This window comes from Chelmon rostratus, chromosome 15 (genome assembly GCF_017976325.1).
Source record: "Chelmon rostratus isolate fCheRos1 chromosome 15, fCheRos1.pri, whole genome shotgun sequence".
In the NCBI taxonomy this organism is placed as follows: Eukaryota; Metazoa; Chordata; class Actinopteri; order Chaetodontiformes; family Chaetodontidae; genus Chelmon; species Chelmon rostratus.
Window position 1 is genome coordinate 9,588,401 of NC_055672.1, and position 21,020 is coordinate 9,609,420.

The 21,020-nt window shown below is 40.6% G+C and overlaps 2 protein-coding genes across 2 annotated transcripts; one reads left to right on the forward strand and one right to left on the reverse strand.

Moving 5' to 3' along the window:
• Positions 1 to 584: 584 nt before the first annotated feature.
• plb1 (phospholipase B1) lies at positions 585 to 12,436 on the reverse strand. The gene is made up of 41 exons (XM_041954560.1): positions 12,385 to 12,436; positions 12,140 to 12,203; positions 11,931 to 11,965; positions 11,293 to 11,359; positions 11,146 to 11,194; positions 10,530 to 10,595; positions 10,366 to 10,431; positions 10,227 to 10,282; positions 10,010 to 10,079; positions 9,820 to 9,927; positions 9,610 to 9,663; positions 9,140 to 9,208; positions 8,921 to 8,995; positions 8,781 to 8,841; positions 8,629 to 8,687; positions 8,315 to 8,388; positions 8,149 to 8,192; positions 7,780 to 7,888; positions 7,618 to 7,669; positions 7,421 to 7,501; positions 6,803 to 6,868; positions 6,599 to 6,699; positions 6,430 to 6,511; positions 6,181 to 6,285; positions 6,001 to 6,096; positions 5,833 to 5,904; positions 5,658 to 5,735; positions 5,468 to 5,528; positions 5,320 to 5,378; positions 4,773 to 4,840; positions 4,646 to 4,689; positions 4,408 to 4,507; positions 4,248 to 4,299; positions 3,344 to 3,424; positions 2,413 to 2,478; positions 2,151 to 2,245; positions 1,822 to 1,903; positions 1,398 to 1,502; positions 1,165 to 1,260; positions 960 to 1,034; positions 585 to 853 (listed from the first exon to the last, which is right to left on the reverse strand). The coding sequence occupies exons 1-41, from the start codon at positions 12,434 to 12,436 to the stop codon at positions 626 to 628; spliced, it is 3,123 nt and encodes a 1,040-aa protein (XP_041810494.1). The 3' UTR covers positions 585 to 625.
• Positions 12,437 to 15,449: 3,013 nt separating this feature from the next.
• LOC121618126 (protein yippee-like 5) lies at positions 15,450 to 19,720 on the forward strand. Its single transcript, XM_041953422.1, has 3 exons — positions 15,450 to 15,592; positions 17,339 to 17,508; positions 17,633 to 19,720. Exons 2-3 carry the CDS (start codon positions 17,368 to 17,370, stop codon positions 17,855 to 17,857), a joined length of 366 nt encoding a protein of 121 aa, XP_041809356.1. The 5' UTR covers positions 15,450 to 15,592; positions 17,339 to 17,367; the 3' UTR covers positions 17,858 to 19,720.
• The last annotated feature ends 1,300 nt before the right edge of the window (positions 19,721 to 21,020 follow it).

Consider the following 21,020-nt stretch of genomic DNA (forward strand, 5'->3'; position numbering starts at 1 on the left):
GCATTTTTTGCTACAATCAAAGGCATTATTTTTCAAAAAGAGACCAAAAAAAGATGAAAAATGTAAAAAAAAAAAAAAAGAATAACTAATTACATTGTCTTTCCAAGTATTTATCGTTGCACAAAATTGCCGCACAATGATAGATTAATATTTACATCTACCAAAAGTGCTTTGTTGTTAGACCCAGAAAGAGTAACTAAGTACATTTAATTCAAGCACTTAAGAGATTACACATTGAGGCAAGTATTTTACCCCACAACATTTATCTGACATCTATTGAATTCAAATACATTTCCATTGGAATAAAACTAAATATATAACCGCAGTAATAAGTTAATGAGCAGTCAGTAATTTCAGTCTTCATTTGCATACAAAATCAACATTGAAGACTGGTGTACCTTTCTGCTTCCTCTGATCAGTAATATTTCTTGTGGTTCAAGGACAATAATTAACTTCTCCAGCCAAGGCAGACAGGGTTATCTTATCATGCCTTGCTATGAATACCTTCTCTATTATCACCACAAACAAAATGCTTTCTACAGTCACTTTAAATATCACAACATTGTTTTGTAGTTCTGGTTCTCTAACTTGAACAGTCCAGTTTAAAAATACAGCAAGCAGCACTTTAAAACGCAGTGCCTTTCATCTCTTCCGCAGATGACCTCAGCTTCTTGTTTCTCTTGGCTACGCAAGAGAGGAGAAGCCAGGTGACTCCACAGCCAATCAGGAGAGCCACCACGGCCAGCACAGCAGCGAGCCATATTTGCACCATGTCTGTGCAATCAGAGGTGGGGAGCGGGTCTGTGGTCCAACTGGGCAAGCTGTTCACACTTGTGAAGATGTAAGGATGCTCCTGGAACACACAAGACATTCACATGCACTTTGCACAAGTTGTACAGAGAAATCCCAGCTGGCTCAGCAGTGGCATGTGAGAAGTGCCTGTGTGGCAGCTTTCTTACCTCAGTGGGGCACTTGATGTTATGTCTGCCATTTGTGAAATTGTTGTGTGTCTGTTTTTTACCCACTGGCTCCAACTACAGATAAAACAGAGATCAGACATCTTTGCTCCATCCATGACTGAATTGCATATTTAATTTATAGAGACTTACCCACAAAGGCTTCCCCTGTCAGCTACACTTAAACTGTTCACCTTGACAGACTCACCATGTTGCTCCACAGCGCTGCAGCCATGTCAGCATGTCCCCGTTCACTGAAGTGGAAACAGTCCTCAGAGAAGTAGGTGGCATCCGGTTTGCCTTCCTGGAAAGGAAACGATACAACATCACTGTTTGTAGGAATTATGTGCTTGGAAGGGAAGAGATTGTTACTGTCCTAAAGCTAATATTTGTTTGTATATGCAGAGTGCACTGGAGGGTGGAGGTACACGGACGGCTTACAGCATTCAAGGGAACTATTGTGTTCTTAAAAAAGGGCTGCACGACCACAGCAAAGTCCTCTCTGCCATCATAGCGACCTCCATACACCAGTCTTTCTGTCTCCACCTGGAAATAAGACCACAAATACTCATTAGAAAATGCGGGATGTATGAAAATGATATTATTTTTACTTCAAAAGTTTAACTACTTCACACAAGATGCCCCATATGACACTCAGAGGTTTATTCTCTGTGTATGTTCAAGATTCCGCATCACCCTAATTTACTCTAAGTTACATATGGGACCATGACTTTCTTCAAACTCTGCACATACATCACTCTGCACAGTGAAGCTCATGCATCCAAGTGAAATAACAACAAGCAAATCCCATTTTTGAGTGGAGGAGCACTTCAGATGTTGGTTACAAATTTGGCTGTCTGCTGACCTGGATTTCCCGATTGATCCGTCTCACTTCAGCCAGCTCTGGGGAATTCTCTCCTGCTAACAGGAAGCACGGGCAGACATACCTGAAGATCAAAGGTGAAAATAAGCAGCTGATTTTGGGAACTAAATAAAATGCTTTTATAATTATCCATAACACAAAGTTGGAGGTATGATGAGGCATCCTTTAACAAACTCATTCCATATTTCTTTGCTGGATTGACTAGTGTTAGATCAATATTAAGAGAAGCGCCAATGATTCAGTGGAGCGCTGCACTCAGTGGTCTTGATTCATGTTGGATTGATTTGGCATGAGTGGATCAATGAACGTACTTTTGTACCACATTGCACCCTAGGGTATCCCTTTTGATGCTGCGAAGGCCTTCAATTTCTAGGATCTCCAAGACGTTGACAATCATCCTGGGAACCTACAGCAAGAAACAAGAAAGTAAGACTTTTATGCGGTTGCAGAGCAAAATCAATGATAATTTAAGGGAAGAGAATATGAACCTGCTTAATCCGGGCAGGACGGCTGCACATTTTAGTAATTTTTCAGTCCATTACTGTTATTTTTTAGCAGATAGCATTGTTTTACCTCTTTGTAAAGCATGTCCAAGCTTGTCATCAAATGACTGCTGTAGTTCTGAGGTGACAAAGCAGCCTGTAGTTTTGAGATGGAAACAGTAATAAGATTTCGCACAATGCACAATGCCTTTTATTATCAATTCATAGTGAACACATGTATCCTTGTGCCTTTTTTCATTAGCAGCTGCTCTCTGTTGTGGCTAGAGAAAAGCAGAATAATTAAAGCCCATTTCGGGGAAACTGGCCAAGTTTGTAGCTAAAAAGCAACCGAAAGAGTCGACGCCATGCAACATGCATGAGCGTACGAGCAACAACTAACCCTAAGCTGTCGCTACCACAGTCTCAGAGCTCATCTTAAATTGATGCTGTGCTTTGATATTCCGCTTCAAAGCACAAACATTAAAAGAGAGACTACCCTGTCAGTGGAGCACAGGGAGCGTAATGGAGAGAGGGGAGAGAGAAGCAGGGAAATGGAGGCAAAATGAGAAAGGAGAAGGAGAGATAGAGGAGGAGGAGGGAGTGAGACAGAGACAGGATGAAGAGAGTCTGGGTTGACCTCTGCGTTGTTTATGCCTCTGAGAGAACAAGGCCTGTCACTGTGCCTCGTGCGCTTGTTTAATACAGACAGAGGCTGAGATCGAGGAGGGGGGTGATTTGTGTTGGAGGGGTGAAGCGACAGAATGTGCTCATCGAAAAAGAAACCATGTCTGCTCTCATCTTACTCTGACACAATAAAACAATTAGGGGAGGGCTGTTCACAAAGCTTGATTATTCTGCTCCAGCGCGCAGTCCCTTTTGGAGGGTGATATCATGAGACGGCTCTATACACAGGGCATCACACTACACCACGGGATGTTTAAACACTGTGCTGTGCTTAGGAGACTGTCTTCATTCGGCGGATCATCCTTCATTTCCTGTGACAACTCCTCCAAGCAACTCACGCGGTCATTGCAGTACTGACACAGGTCATTGCCTCCAATGAAAAGGGTCACCAGCTTCCAGTCATTCTCAAAATCCACCGTCTACGTCCGTGAAAAGGAAGGAGAAAGAATCAGAACCAAAGAGATGGAACACAGATGAGAGTTTTGCACATTAAAACATCAAAATTTGCATCTGTGCATGCATCAGTATACTGTAGTACACAGTGGTGGAATGTAACTAAGTACATTTACTCTAGTTCTGTATTGAAGTGCAAATTCAAGGTACTTATGCCTTACTTGAGTGTTTCCATTTTATGCAGCTTTATACTTCTACTCCACTACATCTCATCTCATCACAGCTTTAGTTACTAGTTACTTTGCAGATTACAATTTTTCGTACCCTTCCTATCCACTAAAAACCATGTATCTCCAAATTTGGTAATTCTGAATGTTAGTGATAAACTGGTTCCTTTATGGGTTGAGAACGTTCTCCTCCTAAACTATTTAAACCCTCTTGGATTATCTGGAAAATGCATCATCACAAAGTTGAAAACAGGGCTGGCAGAGATAAGTGGTTCTCACAGAACAGAGGCACTACAAACATATGGTGATCATATAGAACATGATGCTTTGCTGTAGATTAGAATCAGTTCAACTTTAAACATCTGCAGCATTAAATGCAACATGCACATTAATGCAGCTGTAGCATTAATCCAAAAACATCACATATAACAATAAAACACTGACAGGGAGCATTTTACTGCACAATGAGTACGTTTACTTTTGATAATTTACTATATTTTTACTCAACTATGCAGGGCTTTTTTGAAGTGGAGTGTTTTCACAGTGTGGTATCAGTGCTTTTACTGAAGTAAAGGATCTGAGCACTTCTTCCACTACTGGTAGAGCCATATATTAAACTTACAGAGTCATTTTTCATGGTATCAATCAGGAGCCGGACCTGCTCTGGGATTCCTCTGTATGAGAAATAAGAGATCTTTCATGAGTGCACAAAATGCTTAAAACACAGCACAAAATAGATGAAAGGGAACCATTCTAACCCGACAACAGATCAAAGAACTCACGCTGCTTTAGCTCCTGAAACAGCCACGTTGAGGCCAGTCTGCGCTTTCCCCTGTCCCTTTGACATTCCTTTGATATTGGGATTGAACTTCCTGAGGATATCTGATGTAAAAAAAATAAATCAATAGGGAAAATACAACACAGGAAACACAGTACTCGTTTTATTATGGTCCAACTCTGTCATCTACTGGTGCTAATGTGCATTACATGTCAACAGAGACACAGGGGCTTGGGACTTACTCGGTAATGTTGTGACATTCTCAAGAGTTTCGTCTCCTCCGATGCTTGTTAATGAAAAACGAACAAAATGAGCTCATCCCAGTGCGAACAAATGTGTTGTGTACATAGTGTGTGTGCAGTCTCTCACCTCCATGACACCCCTCTGTACTCAGTTCTCAGCTCCAGCAGATTCTTTGCCTTTGCTCCAAAGGCAGCCTACATGCACAGAAAGATCAAATCAAATCATTTGCAGACACATTTTCTTTCCCTGTCTCTCTTCCTCTGACCCCTTAAATAAATAATTACAGAGAAAAAGTACAAGATAACACAAATCGACCCACCAGTGGCTCCATCATTACAGACTTATGTTGCGTTATTTTTATTGAAACCCATAGAACTTCATACCTTTTTCTAGACCGATGTGCTGGATTTTGCAGAAATGGTGTGTTTAAAAAAGTTTATTGCATTCTTACTACTTGCACAAGCAAATTTTCTGGCATTTAATTTGTCTAAAAGCAAGAAGGCAACCAAATGTAATTCATTTGGCAATAAGTCAATCAAATGAGGAGTCTGAGATGCAGTCGAAAGCTCTGGGAAAAAGCCAGCAAGTGGGTATTGGGTTCAGATCTTTTTTTCTCTCAAATTATTATAAATTACTGAGCAAACTCCTTGGTCACATTTGTGTACAAACGTACCGTTAAAGAATCTCCCAAAGCACCCACCACTTTGATGTCTGCTGGCCGTAACCTGTGAACTACCAAAAGATCCACATGAGCAGGTTTCACATCACACCTTTCTATTTCCCTGTCGATAAACACCTCAGCAAACACCTTGCATGCTTACCTGAAGTGGGCACAGAGTTGGAAGGAGCTGTGTTAACACAGGAAAAGTCACTTCCCCAATTCTAAAGAACAACAGAGAAATTGTTTAAGGCATTTGTAGTTCTAATCTGTAACTTGGCATCATGTGTAAAGAATAATTACTTGCCATTCTAAAGTTGTGTTGTGTGTGAAAGACAGAAGCTATGACCTACTGTAACAGGAGGAGGAAGAGAAGGTGGGCCTGGATAGGTGTAGTTACTATTGACAGCAGTCCTAAAAAATGGATTGGTCTAAAACAAAATAATCAGAAACACATGAATACAGAAACAAATGATAAAAACAGCAACATGTAATGCATATTTTTGATAAATTGTGGGACAAAGTTACCTCAGAAGGACACTCCAAATCAACGCCAGCTTCAAAGTCTTGTGAAAAAGTCTTGTTGCCCACTGGCTCTAACTGTGAGGTGGCGAAAGTCAGTGATTTTAGTTTGGATCATTATAAGAGCACAAAGCACAAACTTAGGAAATGTCCTCAGAAGAAAGCAAATCTCACCATGTTGTTCCAAAGAGCACGAGCCATGAGAGTGTGAGCCTTCTGGCTGAGGTGAAAACAGTCGGGGGAAAAGTACGAGCGATCAGGCTGGCCATCCTTTTAAAAATAATGGACAACATTAAAATGATAATGACAAACAAAAATGAACAGATAAATGATTTCAGTTGTGTCGGCTCGTACCTCTAGTGTGGGAAGGTAAATCTCCCTCATGAAGGGCTGCAGCACCACAGTGAAGTTTTCGTGTGTGTCGTACTGCCCAGAGTCAACCAGCTCTCTCATGCCATGCTGCAAGACAAGAAAAGAAAGCGTCATGAAGATAGACATGATTCAGCACTTAAAGTGGGACTTATGAGCCTTTTTGATGCTAAATTTACCTTCAAGTTCTCAAAGTCAGTTTTAGAAAATTTGTAAATCAGTCCAGTCTTGTACCTGATAGGCCCTGTTGAAGTCGTTGACCTTCTGGAGTTCAGCGGATCCCTCTTTAGGCTTCAGTATGCAGGAGCAAAGTAAACTGAAACATAAACATCAAAACTGTTAAATTATGTCTTGATCAGCTCTTTTCTGTCTGTTCATCTTAACACAATCAGACATCACTGACCTTACGAGCCAGGTGGGACAGCCCAGAGTGTTATCATTGTGCAGATCACGCAATGCTACAATGTTTAACATCTCCACCAGGTTCACAATGGCACGAGGCACCTGGATGATACAAAACAACAGGTTTGTGGGTTATCTGTGACCGGGACTTGCTAACAGTTAGCGTACAGTTAGTTACAGCTGGTGCAAGTAGATGAAAACGTACTTCACTATGGAGGATGTCCAGAGCTTTTTTGATACGAGCGACCACGTTGCTAGGTGAGAAAAAGATCTGTGGGAACAAAAAGTTTGTCACTGGTACACAGGACCCAAAGAATGAAACGGAAGGTGCACATACATAGATATGAAACACATTAAAGCTCAAACAACTAGTCGATTAAGAGAAAATTAAGCAGCTACTTTAATATTTGAGTCAATTTGTTGAGCAAAGATGCCAAAAAATTTGCTGATTTGTTTTGCAGGTATAAATATTTGCAGGTATAAATATGTTATGTCGGCTTAGGGAAAATTGTGATGGGCTTTTCTTATTATTTTTAACAATCACAATGTATCAATTAATTGATAAGATAATATGCGGATTAACTCGTAAAGATGAAAACTATTGGTTGCAGCCATAAAACAAATTGTTTTGTAAAGTTTTGGATGATCTTTGTTCTAAATGTGACGCCTAAAATAGATCTTAATAGATCCTAAATCTATATTTTTGTCCTCTGAGATAATTTAAGACAGTTCAACGATCACATGACAATAAGCAAAGCAAAATATTAAGGCACAAATGAAGTTATTGCAATAATCTTAATAAAGAAACAGTAAGAGTGCTCACGCTGTCTGTGCAGAAGTCACATATGTCATTGCCACCAATAAACATCGTGATCACTTTCCAGTCGTTGTAGAAATCAATGCGCTGTCAAAGGATATCAACAGGAAATCTTTTGTGAATTTGGTAATTGTGAACATAAAACTGAGATAAAGGTTGACACGATAGGACAGGATGTGTGTCGTAGTTCACTGCCGCCTCACCGAATCACTTTTCATTTTGGCCACCAGGACGCGCACCTGTTGTTCCATATCGCTGCAAATACAAAACAGGATTTTATGGTAATATTTTGATAATGTTTGTTCTGGTGTGACCTAAGTTCTACTAAGGTTTTAAATATTAAGCTTCAAAAGGTAAAGACTGACCCGCTCTTCGCTCCTGCCACAGCCTGATTGAGGAAGGCTTTAGGAGAGTTCTCATTACCTATTCCCACTGAGAAGCCAGTCAGCGAGGGGTTAAACTCCTTCAGGATGTCTGCAGACGCAAACACAGAGATTTCAACTGATCATTGAAGGCATCCTGATATATTTAGTTGATTCAGGACACTATCTGACATACACACTGGGGCCTATAATGATGGTGATAAGACACCGCAATCACAGGTCAGTGTTACAATTGGCCAATGATGGTCATCTGATATTTGATTAGATAAATCTTAAGTAAGCAGTTTTATTTCATTTAATTTCAGGCAAAGCAATTACATGTTTTTATTATAATAAAGGAGACAAACATACTTGGCAGAGTGGTCACAGTAGTAATGTTTTCATCACCACCGATGCTGAAAATTGAAGCGCCAGCATGTTAGCTTTAAATGCAGCTCACAAAATGATCAAATGAACTGCTCAAGAATTTTCTCACACAATCCAAATTTGAACAAAGTTATACTTTAGCTGGTCTCACCTCCATGACAGTCCTCTGTATTCATTAATCACTAACAGGAGGTTATCTGACTGAGCTCCCACACCGTTGCCTGCCTATAGAAAACAGCAAAATAGAAACTTAGGAATTTATTGAACCAGAAGCATGTACAACAGCTGTGGGGGTTGCAAGCGTTACATCCCTCGGCTGTTGTGTTTGCAAGTCTGCATGCATACACACTGATCCACATCTTTACATCTGTTGTCCAGTTCTTTATACTGTACACCTGGTCTTAATTCATCATTATGCCTACTGGGATAAGTACATTTTTTAATAGAAATTTAGAATACACTCACTGTCAGAGAGTCGCCCACTGCTGCCACCACCTTGATATCTGCAGGTCTGAGTTTGTGAACTACACAGAGAACAAAGTGGGCGAGCTCAGCTGCATTGAACGACATATCCCAAAATGTTTTAGCAGAATAAGAGCTAAAATTATAGATTTTACCTGAAGTGGGTGTAGTAGGAGATGGACTTCGGTCTGTGCAATGTATCTTAGTGCCCATAACCTGCAGACATACAGTACATTTTGAAATAAGTTTATCTGTATGTGCTGTAAGTCTACACTGTAGAAGTTGAAAATCTTACAGGATCTACTGGTGTGGAGGCCGTTTTCTCCTTTTTAGTGGGGGAGTTTTTCTGTGTCCGCAGGAAAGGTCGTTCCTGGGACGAGAGAGGACAATCTTAACATCAGACGGAGTTTGTGAAGTATTTCTTTCTATGTTTGCATCATAACAGGAACGCACGATTCTTCTACATGCAGTATTGGCGTTTGAATAGACTGCATTATGGGATGTCATGCCTCACCTGGGTAGGGCAAGGAAAACGAATGACGCTGCTGTCCATGACCTCTGGTTGACGTGTCGATGGCTGAAGCTGGAGGAGGATTGGTTAAGATTTTAGGCTAAAGTGGGGCCACTTTGCACAGCCAATGACCACACAGTGTCAAACAGTACGGATTACATCATTCTTCTATCAGCATATAGATCTACAGTGATCAAAGATGGAGAAAGTCATCGCATAGGATAATCTCATCATTTTCATCTTTTAGTGCATTTTTTATCTAATCTCTCCTCAGAGCAATAAAAGCAATCGCTGCAGTCATCGTTCCATATTACTTTTGCTTTGAGTGATTATGGCAACTCCTCCCTATTGGCTCATTTTACAACTAAGACACAAGGTCAATTTCAGGGTCTGAACAACATGGAGATCAGTGTTGAAGGTTTTCAGACAGCCTAATGTATACAGTGCACTGTAAATTTTATTGTTACTCTTACCAGGTTAGTCCATAGCTGAACAACTAATTGGTCTGGGTCCGACCATGTGCTCTCCTGCAAAGAAACACACAGTACATGCTAGTTACACATTAGCCATTTCAAGGGCCTTTCATCCATTGTTACTGGAAGGCAGTCCAAATAATTTACAGATGTTAGTTACAGTATCTTTTATCATAACCGGTGTCTGGAAACAGCTTTCTTTTCACTTACAGAGTCTGAGATTTGTTCAGAGATAACTGGAGCAGGCTGCAGCTCAGCAGTGAAGTCCACCCTTTCGCTGTGCCACTTTGGATTTTCCAAGACATGACTTAGAGAGTCCTGAAAACAAGACAAAGCAGCCACGTATGATTCAGATGAGCATGACCCACAAGACAAATACAACTCTTTGTGTGTATTTTACCTGCAGTCTTGTCAGAAGAATTGCATTATGTAGTCGCCGGCTGACGCTTTCATCTCTCATACACTCACACCTGCCACAAAATAGCAAGCGCATCGCCACCACATGCATTTTTCAATTAACAGGATCACAACTGTATAAAAAGCAAGGTTTCTATAAATGAGTTCACACATTTTATGTAAGTAATTTGCTTTTATTGCCTAAAATTCAAAACACTCACTTGTCCTGCTGAGGATTTGTGCTCCAGACTGCAACGTGAACTAAAGTGCGACGCAACTGTAAACATACACCCTGCATGTTAGTTTTCTTTCCGTTTTATCTGTTCATGGTCAAATTGTATTCAACAAAAAGCACAGTACCCTTTTCTGTAACAACTCCAGAGCTGCTTCCACTTCCTGCGCAACAGCATTAACATCTGCAGCAACCTGAAGCAGGAGGAAACAGATTACACACTCTAAGCACCCTTTACAAACTCTAACGTATGCCGCAGTAAACAGGATTTTGCTGTAGCATGGAATCTTACATCTGGCGAGCAGGCACACATGGAATCTGCCGGGACAAACAGCAGCACAAACTTCCAGTCTGTCACCTGCAAATATACACAAATCTGAGCAAACCCCATCCACTGTGAGACATGTTCAAAAGACATGAATCTGTTCTGAACAAAATTTGATTTGGTCAAAGGAGATAAATGAACAGGCTGACATTTGGGGAAGCTGCAGTCAGGAGGTGGTTAGTTTAGCACACTGAAACAGGGCGAAACAGCTAGCCTGGCTCTGCCTATATCAGCATTGGTGGTGATGGGAGGGTGTGGTTTTATGGTTGTATGGGACTGTTTCTTGGCTGGGCGCACAAGTTTCTTCATCTTAAATTAATGAAATACAAGTTGGGTTCTTGTTAACTGTGGTTTCTAGTTTTGATGAGAGCTCAGCTGCTTGTCCTCCTAAATATTGAGAGATCCATTTAATACTTAAATAAAATATTCAATATTCTTCTAAGCAGTGTGGTAAATATTTCATTCTTATTTATTTTGAATCATATTTATGGTGGGTAATCTAACTCAGTGTAGATTTCTCTCCATCTAAATAAAGCATTTAAAATATGTTACACAACAATGTTATCAGAGGGCTGATGTGTACCTTGTGAGAAAGGGAGAGAGACAGGTCTTCAGCTTCCTCTAACAAGCTTCTGCAACACACACACATGCAAACACACTCACATAAACCACACCTGCAGCCATAACCTTATACAGCTTTTATGTGTGTGACTGTACATGTATGTGTTACCTGGGCTGCAGTGAGGTCTGATCCACATGCTGAGTGATCACTTCAGGGTTAAACATGGACAGCAGCTCTGTTCAACACACACAGAGACACGATGCTATAGACTCAGTCAACAGCATGCATAATTCCTTACACGACAATCAGACAGAGGGTCATGTACTGAACACTATGAGATAACTGCCATTGTGAAAAATGAAGCTGGCAAAAGCCTCTATTCATGTCGACAGTTTGGCTTACTTTTATGTGAAGGTCAACAACCTCTGTTTATGGCCCACTCTTATCCTTTGAGATAAAAAACTACGACATAGTCTTGACTACAAGCGCCGACTGAACTCTCTAGAAACTGGAAGTGCTTTTGAACCACATGGTCGGACAATCATCTTACAGTGTGACATGTGTTTTGTTTTTACCTTAAATCATCACAAAGTTAATAAGTGACAACAAACCTAAAGACCAGGACTACGCCTGAGAACAAAATGTAAATTCAACATACTGAAAGTGCTGATACTGATAAAGTGAGAAAAAATAAATGTAGGTTCAAAACACTGTGGCATTCTAGACGATTATACGCTTCTTTCTTTCTGCTTGTCTATAGAAATACAATCAAGAGAAAAGCTGTGGGTGAGAGTTTATAGACTTACCAGCTACTCTGCTGATCACTCTGGATGCTTGGTGCCTAACAATGAAGATAAACATGTTGTTAGAGTGAGAGAGGGTTGATTAAGGTATCAATATATTAGCTTTTGCTTTAAAGCAGCTCAGGAAGCAGCTGCCTTCACTGTATGTTGTCACTTCCAGTGATTTAAGTATTACTGAAGCATATTTTTGCATGTTTTTTTTGGCTGTCTACCTGTGTGAGGACGGGATTCCCAAGACATGAACAGCTGAGATATCAGCAGGTCTGAGAGTGTGAACTGATGGAGAGGAAACAGGTGCAAACGCAGAAGTCAGCAAAGGCACAATAACTACAAATGTCACATAATAAAACGGATATTTCGGGGAAAAAATGCATTCAAGGAAATAAGAGCATTGAAAAGACTAATCAAACAGTAATCACAACACATTAATATGACTATTGATGAGTGTGCACTGTACCTGAAGAGGATGAAGATAAGGTGGCAGGTATGGGTGAGCAGAGTATTGACATGTAACTTTCTGTCTGTTGCACAGAAAAAACAATTCATGTCACTGATACGGCATCACACCTGTATACAGAGTATATACACATATTAATAAATTCAATGAACACCAAGCTGTCACAACAGACACCCAGTACCTTCTCCGAGTTTTCTGGCGATGGTTCATTTTTTCGTACATCAACGCTGAAGCCGTCTAAATGCGACATATGAAACAAAAAGTAGATGATAATGCATTTAAAGGTTTAAAAAAATTAATATGAAAGAAATAATTTTTATTATTTTCACCCGCTCTCCCCCAAAAATGCATCAACTTATTTTAATAGATGATTTATTTATTTATTTGCTTTAGTAAAATACTTTCATTGTTAAACCACGTCAGGACATTTTCTATAATGATATTCCTATTGCAGCATTTTTCTTACAATTTACTTTACCTTAGAGGTCAGTACTGATTCTCAATGAACTATGTATTGTTTGTGCCATTAGACACTGCTCAGTCTGTGTTATGTACTGTGTACTTTGCTCTTTTTGTATTTGCATCCCTTTGTCCCTTTTGCACAGTGGACATTTACTCTGTAACTAACAGCAAACTTTTGTTTTTGCATAAGAAAAAAACAACAAATAACATAATAATCCTTGTAATATACAAGTAAAGCAAAAGGTAGTTTGTAGATAAGACCTACTTTCATCCACATTGTGGCAAATGCATGCACAGTCTGCACAACTAAAACAGACTGGCTGTTCAGTTACCAATTCATTCTGACCACATGTCACCTTGCACTTAAGGTCGGTGACTGCAACAAGTAATTCAGGGCACAGAATTTGCCAATTGTCCTGTAGTTTACCTGACAAACGAGCGCAGGATCCAACAAGGGCAGCCAGAAAGAGGAGTGCAGCTCTAGCCATGATGTGGTGTGATCCTGACTGATTCCCACACTGAGGGGTTTGCGAAATGCCCTCCTCTTTTTTCCCTCTCAGCCTCAGAGAAAGAATGACTGTAAGCTTGCACTGACTGTAAAAGTACACTGTACCTGTAAAAGGTGTGGAGAAGGAAAAGAGTTCCCACGTGGGTTAAGTTTTAGAAAGGAAAAAGCAAAGAAAAACCACTTCTCTCAAAGAATTGATCGCTAATGCAGCTTTTCCCACTCGCTCTCTTTTATTCTCAGGCATGTCTTCCTCTTATCAGTTTATCTGGATAACAATCAGCCAAACTACAAGCTGTCCCACCTCCTCTCTACCGCTGCATTTTGTTTATTGATGTGTGTCTGTGTCTGTTTTACTTGTAAATCTGAAGAATGTGCTGACAAGTTTATGGCTCCCAGTGTATAAATAATCAATAAATCGTTATATCATGGATTTAGGGGCTGAAATAGACAAAGCACACAAACCTTTAGCTGGACAGTTACAAGGGTTATCCTGATATCCCAAATAAAAATATGATCAAATACTGTCATATATAAACAATATATCGAATGAGATCTTAGTTCTATACACTTTTAGCTTTCAGTCTATTTTATTTTTAGCCAAAAACTGTTTTTTAATTCAAAACTGATGTTTCAGAGACCCCATACACATCTCCTAAAGAGGTAAATCTGAGCCCCTCCATTACTACAAGGAACAGGACAGAGTTTGTGGACACAGTGATAGTAACCAGAGCGATTTTCCAGGGAAATGAATACATTTCTGGTTCGTAATAAAACTCATTTGGGTGTAAACGCTCAAACAACCATAAATGGTCACTCTTCTTAAAAGTTTTTGTTCTCCAGCTTGTGGACGTGGTTTTCCATGTTTAAGCACATCGCTGATGACATTGACAGAACTATGCAAGCCATAAGGATAAAGTGTGTATCTAAAATCATGTTTTATATATTTCATCAGGTTATGTAATTATATGTTAACAACCAGCAATTTAGGTAGAGTTTTGGAGATGTTGCGAGATATGATTTGCTTGCTAAATGCTTTATGAGTTTGTTCTTAGATTGGCTTTGCAGATAGCCTGACCCTTGGAGTCGCGAGAGGGTGAAACAACAGGTTATCTTGATGATGTAGAGATATCAGATTTCCATCGAAGGAGAGGAGGACAAAATGTATGTGGTTTATAATGTGATATGTTGCATCACAGTAAAGGCGCACATCACAATGTTCAGGTTGCCCAACAATTTACGAAGAGACTTTATAGTATGTTGGTTTCTCCTTTTATTTGTCATCCATCTGCATTTTCCTGCACTCCAATATGCAGCTTCTCATATTCTTTATGCCACTTCTACACCAACCGCCATTATTTGTCCAGTGCTACAGTCAGTGCCTGATTGGTTGGTCAGTCAGGAGATGTCTCAGGACTTAAGTCTTTTTCCACCAAAACTTTCCTCAGATGATCCAACCCATACTTACTGGAGATTTCCCAGCACACTCTAGGTCTTTTTCACTGCAGACGTTTTGACTTGTCATTACGCAAGAGTACATGTGTTATTAATACAGTTAATGATGGGTCTGTAGACTGAGACTGAGACTGAGAGAAAAAAGGTGCTGCTACATCAGCACCTCAGTCTGCGCCATCAGTTTATCAATACACAGCACAGTCATATTTCAGAGCCATGGTCGGGGTCATGGAGTCTAGCTTGCACAAGCCTCAGTCAGATAAAAGATGAAATAGTTTCTACCGCTGCACTTGATGGATGACTGCTGAATGATGATAAATTGCCTGTTCCTGTTGCTCAGAGCCCTCTTACTGTCTGATCAGAAAGGGACGGAGGCAGCAGTTGGGTGGCATTCTGTCTTTCATGATAGATAGATAGATAGATAGATAGATAGATAGATAGATAGATAGATAGATAGATAGATAGATAGATAGATAGATAGATAGATGTACTGTATACTTAAGGTCCATTGATATATTTGTAGTGTACGCTGAGGTAAAGGTTTTTTTCTCCGCTCTGGTGACACCTTGTGGCGCACCCACGCGCCGCTACAGCACGGGCTGCTACGTCATGACCGGATGTTGATACTGGCTTGTAGCACAGAGCAGACAGGAACAGCTGAAAAAGAACAACAAAGCCGCGTCGACGACGGCACAAACAACAGATGCGCGTCTAAAATATACCGAAAATAACGGTGACATAATCGCTGGTGGGGGCGGTTTGTGCCACTGAAACACATTTGTAAAGGTAGGAAGCCGTCTTTTTGAACTAAACAGAGAAATGGGTTTTGTTGTTGTTCCGCTTGTTCCGAGCTTGTTGTCGTTGTAGCAGTTAGCTGAGCGGCTAACGTAACGTTAGCTTCTTTTTACTTGGTTCACCAGTACGATACCACTCATCCCAAACGTCCGACACCACGGCCGAGACCCCCAAATGTGCTCCCTTTTGTCAGTTACTCAAAAGTATTTATCTTCACATATGTTCTTCAATGTACATTTCGTCGTCATAGTTGTACAACGTTACACTATTTTCTGTCTGTCCGCCCTGGGAGAGGGGTCCATCCTCTTTCCTCTCCTGTGGTTGCTTCCATTTTTTCTTCCGTTGAAAGTATTTTTTTCGAATCGAGAGTCTAAGGACAGGAGGTGCTGTATGCTGTCATTACAGACTGTAAAGCCCCTCCAGACAAATTAGGATTTATGATATTGAGCTACATATCTAAATACAATTGGCAATCTTTTGAAGAGAGGATGCTGTTATTATTTTTCATAATGAGTAAAGCTCAGCTGCCATCTACAGGCAACAGTCTGCATGACACGCCAGTCAGGAACATAAAGTACTTTCAAATCAGTAAAAAGCTCAACAGCGAGGTACTACAGCAAGGGGGTGTAATAAGGTAATAACGCCTCACAATGTAATTGAATGCATATTAAACTGAGCTCATGATGTTTGTTTCTCTGTTGAGGCTGTCAACTTGAGTTATTATGTTTTTGTGCCTTGCTAAGTTTCTTAATGTTGATTACACAAGACAAATTCCTGTGATTGGCCTTCACTTTATACATGTGTACACTGTATTGTGTAGATGGCTCCTGTCTGAATGTGCAGTGTTAGTCGCAAACACTTGACATCGTTAAAAAATGGCAAAAGCAAGCGTATGTTACATATGTTACACACAGGATAAATCAAATTACAGAACAGCTGCTTCAAAGTCTGTCTGCACCAGCATTGAAAGCCGTTAATTGTGCACTTTCACAATTAATGCATATTTTGGTTCAGGGGCACCGTGGCTCTATTTATCCTCATAAAGCACAAATAAAAGCCTCAATGCCATGTTTGAAACTAAGTTAGAGAAAGAAGTAAGTGAGGGGAGAGAAAAGAGAGCTTGAGGGTGAGTTAAGACATAAAAGAGAAGCCAAATGGAAACCAAAATAACATTACTTGGTCCTTATTTTTTAAAGCCCTGTTGCCTTTGACATAGTGCTTCTTAATATACCGTAGACTGGATGACTGAGAGTCTTAACAGGTCTAAAAAATCCAATGTGACCGTAAAACAGTCCTGCTCATTGATTTACAACATTTCCCATCATAGTCTGACACACTCAGCTATTTTTTTTAAGATCATTTTTTCAGCATTTCTGCTTTATGTTGATAGCGACAGCTGGAGACAGACAGGAAAGGCAGAGGGGAGAGCGAGGGAATGACATTTAATAAAGGCTCAGTAAGGTCTCAGTCTTAATATGTAGTATGTTCTCTAAAGGTGAGCTACCAGAGCGCCCACACGCAGCTATGTCAGAGGAGTAGCTGCCACATTATAAACAGTATAGCAAAACCTCTTTAAGTTCTCAAATTTACATTGCCTTGTGGTATACGCTGTCATGTTGGCCAGCCTTAAGGTATTGTAAAGTGTTAACTGCCTATATACTGTTTATCATCAAGTTCTATTTTTATGTTGCTTTCCAACAATAAATAGTTTGCCCTTCTTTTTCTTTCATGTTTTAGTCTTAGTTCAGTCACTCCCAGTTTTGACGATGGGACGCATCTTCTTGGACCACATTGGTGGAACACGGCTCTTCTCCTGTGCCAACTGTGACACCATCCTGACCAATAGATCTGAGCTTATCTCAACACGCTTCACAGGAGCCACAGGCAGAGCTTTCCTCTTCAACAAGGTACAGAGACATTAGTGATGTAACTACTTATGACATTTACTCCTGCGCCAAACAGGGTACACATTTTCAGTATGTCGTTACTTGCTTCAAAATGAGTGCCTATGCCTGTGTCTCAACCCCACAGGTGGTGAACCTCCAGTATAGCGAGGTGCAGGACAGAGTGATGCTAACTGGAAGACACATGGTGAGGGACGTCAGCTGCAAGAACTGCAACAGCAAGTTGGGCTGGATCTACGAGTTTGCTACAGAGGACAGTCAGCGGTACAAGGAGGGACGTGTCATCCTGGAGAGGGCGCTAGTTAGGGAGAGCGAGGGCTTCGAGGAGCACGTCCCCTCAGACAACTCATGAGTCCCTATCCTTGGATTAACTCCTCTCCCTCTCCTCTATCCTCTTGCCTCTGCACTGCACACCACCACCTGCAGACTTAGTGGTCAGTCAAGTTTTGGCTTCACCCCCCCCCCCCCCCCACACCCCTTTCCCGTCTCTGGCCTACGACCTTTGACCTCCTCCTACCACTTCCTGATTTATGTGTCACAAGGCAACACCCCAAAACAGCTGGAGACACAGATAGGGAGTTGTAACTTCACTTGTTTAGGTGTTTGTGCACAGTCACACAGAATTTTCACCATCTCTGCACAAGGCATGCTCCACACATGGTAATTTAACACATGCATGATGATAGACATGGTCAGTCACATAAAAAAAAATCACCTGGTTGTTTTGTTTATTTTTAAGACATGGGGAAGCAACCAGTCCTCTGTACACAGCAATGTTAAATGAATCAATGGAGGCGAAACTCAGCTTTCAAGAGGCTTGTGCTTCTTTGTTGTCAACTTGTCAACAGTAGTGTAGTGAATGTAATAGTGTTTAAAATCTATGTTCTCATCTCAATGATACCATAGGTACTGCACAGATTGATGTCATATTTAAATATTTGTTGTTGTGTTTAACAGTGAGTTTGATTTAGATCACATGATGTGCATTTATTTTGACTGACACAACATTCTTGAAAAGTGTGGAAGTGATCTCCTGCACAGCAAACAATCATATAATTGGTAATTGATCCCACAATTTAACTGAGTTCTACCACCCTCCATCTGTTAGCATGGATTCTGTGCCTGTGTGATGTGCCATGTGAAGCGCAACATGTCACTGTGGTGACTTATGAGGAGCGTGTACCTTCCAGCCACGTGTCTTCGGTCTGACGGAGGAGGAATGAGTCTGAGACGTGATGGAGACATTCTCTGGCTGCCTGCTGGCTTAAGGACAGGATTATGAGAGGATGGGTCATGCAAGTGTTTGACAGTAGCCAACAGTGGGAGACAAGTTTACAGACATGCTCTGGAAAAAAGACAGCAGACATTCTCTTACCAGTCAATATATAATAATGCTGGAAATGACGCACTGAAATTTTGTTTGACTTTACTTCCATTTATTTAAACATGTGACTGGAGATGCCGTCACCTACTTTCGGGATAGTGGCCCATCCTCTTTTTATAATCCTCGGCTTAAGGCATATTTGGTCATAAAATGACTTGTTTCTTACAACACAAAGCCGAACAAGCTTTAATGGAGTTTTTGAAGATGAGCATTTGCCCTCTGACTATGCCAGAGCCCCAATTTTATATTGTCAGTGTCCTGTGAAGATTTCAACCAAAATGTCAACTTGTGAAAAAAAAAGAAAAAAAAAAAGAAAAAGAAATCTCAATCTCCATGACATTTGAGGTTATTTTTGGAGTGGGTCATAGCACAGCATCATGGCCCCAGTGTAACATTGTGCCATTTCAGAGTGTACACGCCTGCAGGCATTACCAAAGTGGTCCAACCGTCACTGGTGACACTGTTAATGTTTTTGCTCGCCTTTCCAAGGTCATGCAAGAAAGTGCAAGTTGTCATTTCTACAAAACAAAAGCTAAATTAAATGAAAATGGCTTATACAGGACACCGACACAATCCATATCCCGAAGTCCGTGCAGTGTACAGTCAGTGGCTGTGACAAAATATTGTTATCATTTTGTTGTTCACTTTTGCCATTTTATTGATAGGTCTTTGGTTTTATTTGCTTTACTCTATATGATTATTATTTTATTGGCTGATAGATGATCTTACTGTATATTTTCTTGATTGGAGGTTTGGAAAAAATGTTTTCTTGTATGGCTATAGCAAGCTTTTCTCTGACGTGATTTCTAAATAAACATGTAGTCTTGCTGGGTTAAATTTGTCTTATTTGTGCCTCTTTTGTAGCTTAGAAAATCTTTGCTTTTGTTAGCAAGTGTGGTAAAGTCAGAGAGTTATCAATTGCCTGTGTTTAATCAATGAATACTGATTGAAATCTATAGGAAAGAGGACAGGCGTTTATGTACATGTCCATAAAGGGATGTCAGGGAGGGGAGGCCACTTATGAGCAAAACGAAGTCCTTAGCCCTCTAGGTGGCAGCAGAATACTTAGAGACAGGATGATCTCTGAATTGTTTTTCCCTTGGATACATGATGCTGAGTCCCTTGCCTGCCTCTGACGTTAGCCTGCAGCTTGGCATGGTCTGTAGAGCTTCACTGCAGTCTGGAAATACATGTCAGTGATATTACTCTTTGGAGCAGAAACATGAATTAAATCTACTGGATTAAGTGCCCCATACAGGCAAATATTGAATGGGTTGTCAAGGAAGAAGCAAACATTTTTGACAAAAATATACTTTATCTAAACTATAATTTCCATTTAATCCTGCTTATTCAGTGAATCACCCCTATGAAGAAGTTTGACTGCATTGGGTTTATAAATAGGCAGTGACGATTCACTCCTAATCCACCCACTAATATTGCAGTGCTGCCGTAAAGTTATTTATAGCTCTGATCCTGTTGGAAGGCTTCTTTGTTAGTGTGTCTGTGTCACAGTGGTGGAATCAACAGCAGATCTGCTTCTCTGCAGTCACTCGTGGAGGCGACCTACACCGAGCACGCAGCACTAAACTTAGCTCATACAAATATTAATTAAAGGTTGCTGGACACGACAAAACTGTTTTGGTCACTTCTATTTTTACAACCACCGTGTTTGCTTTTCTTTTTCTTTTTTTTTGAGGGATCTAGAGCATTAATGGATCGAGAACACTGATATTTTTTCTGACCACATCTAGAGCCATTTAAATGCCGGACATGACTAGAGGCAAACAGCAGGCTCCATCTCCACAGAGCTCACTGGCCTGCTGTATAATTCATAGTAGTCTGACTTTGTCCCTGTGTAACCTCAGGATTATCTGCTGTCTTTATTGAAAAAGCCATCAGGCCAGATAAGGATAATTACATCGCCTTGTTGATCCTATTAGTCTGCAGGCAATTCGATAGACATGGCACAAATCTACATCTGCCATAGTCTTTACGTGTGAGAGAGCTATTTTTCCACTACCCTTCACTTCCACCGTGCTCCTGGGCAGGACTTGGGACACATTCCATTTAAAGCATTAACCCTAAGCTCTCATCCTATACACCCGTTCAACTAACCAAGTCTTTTAGGGCC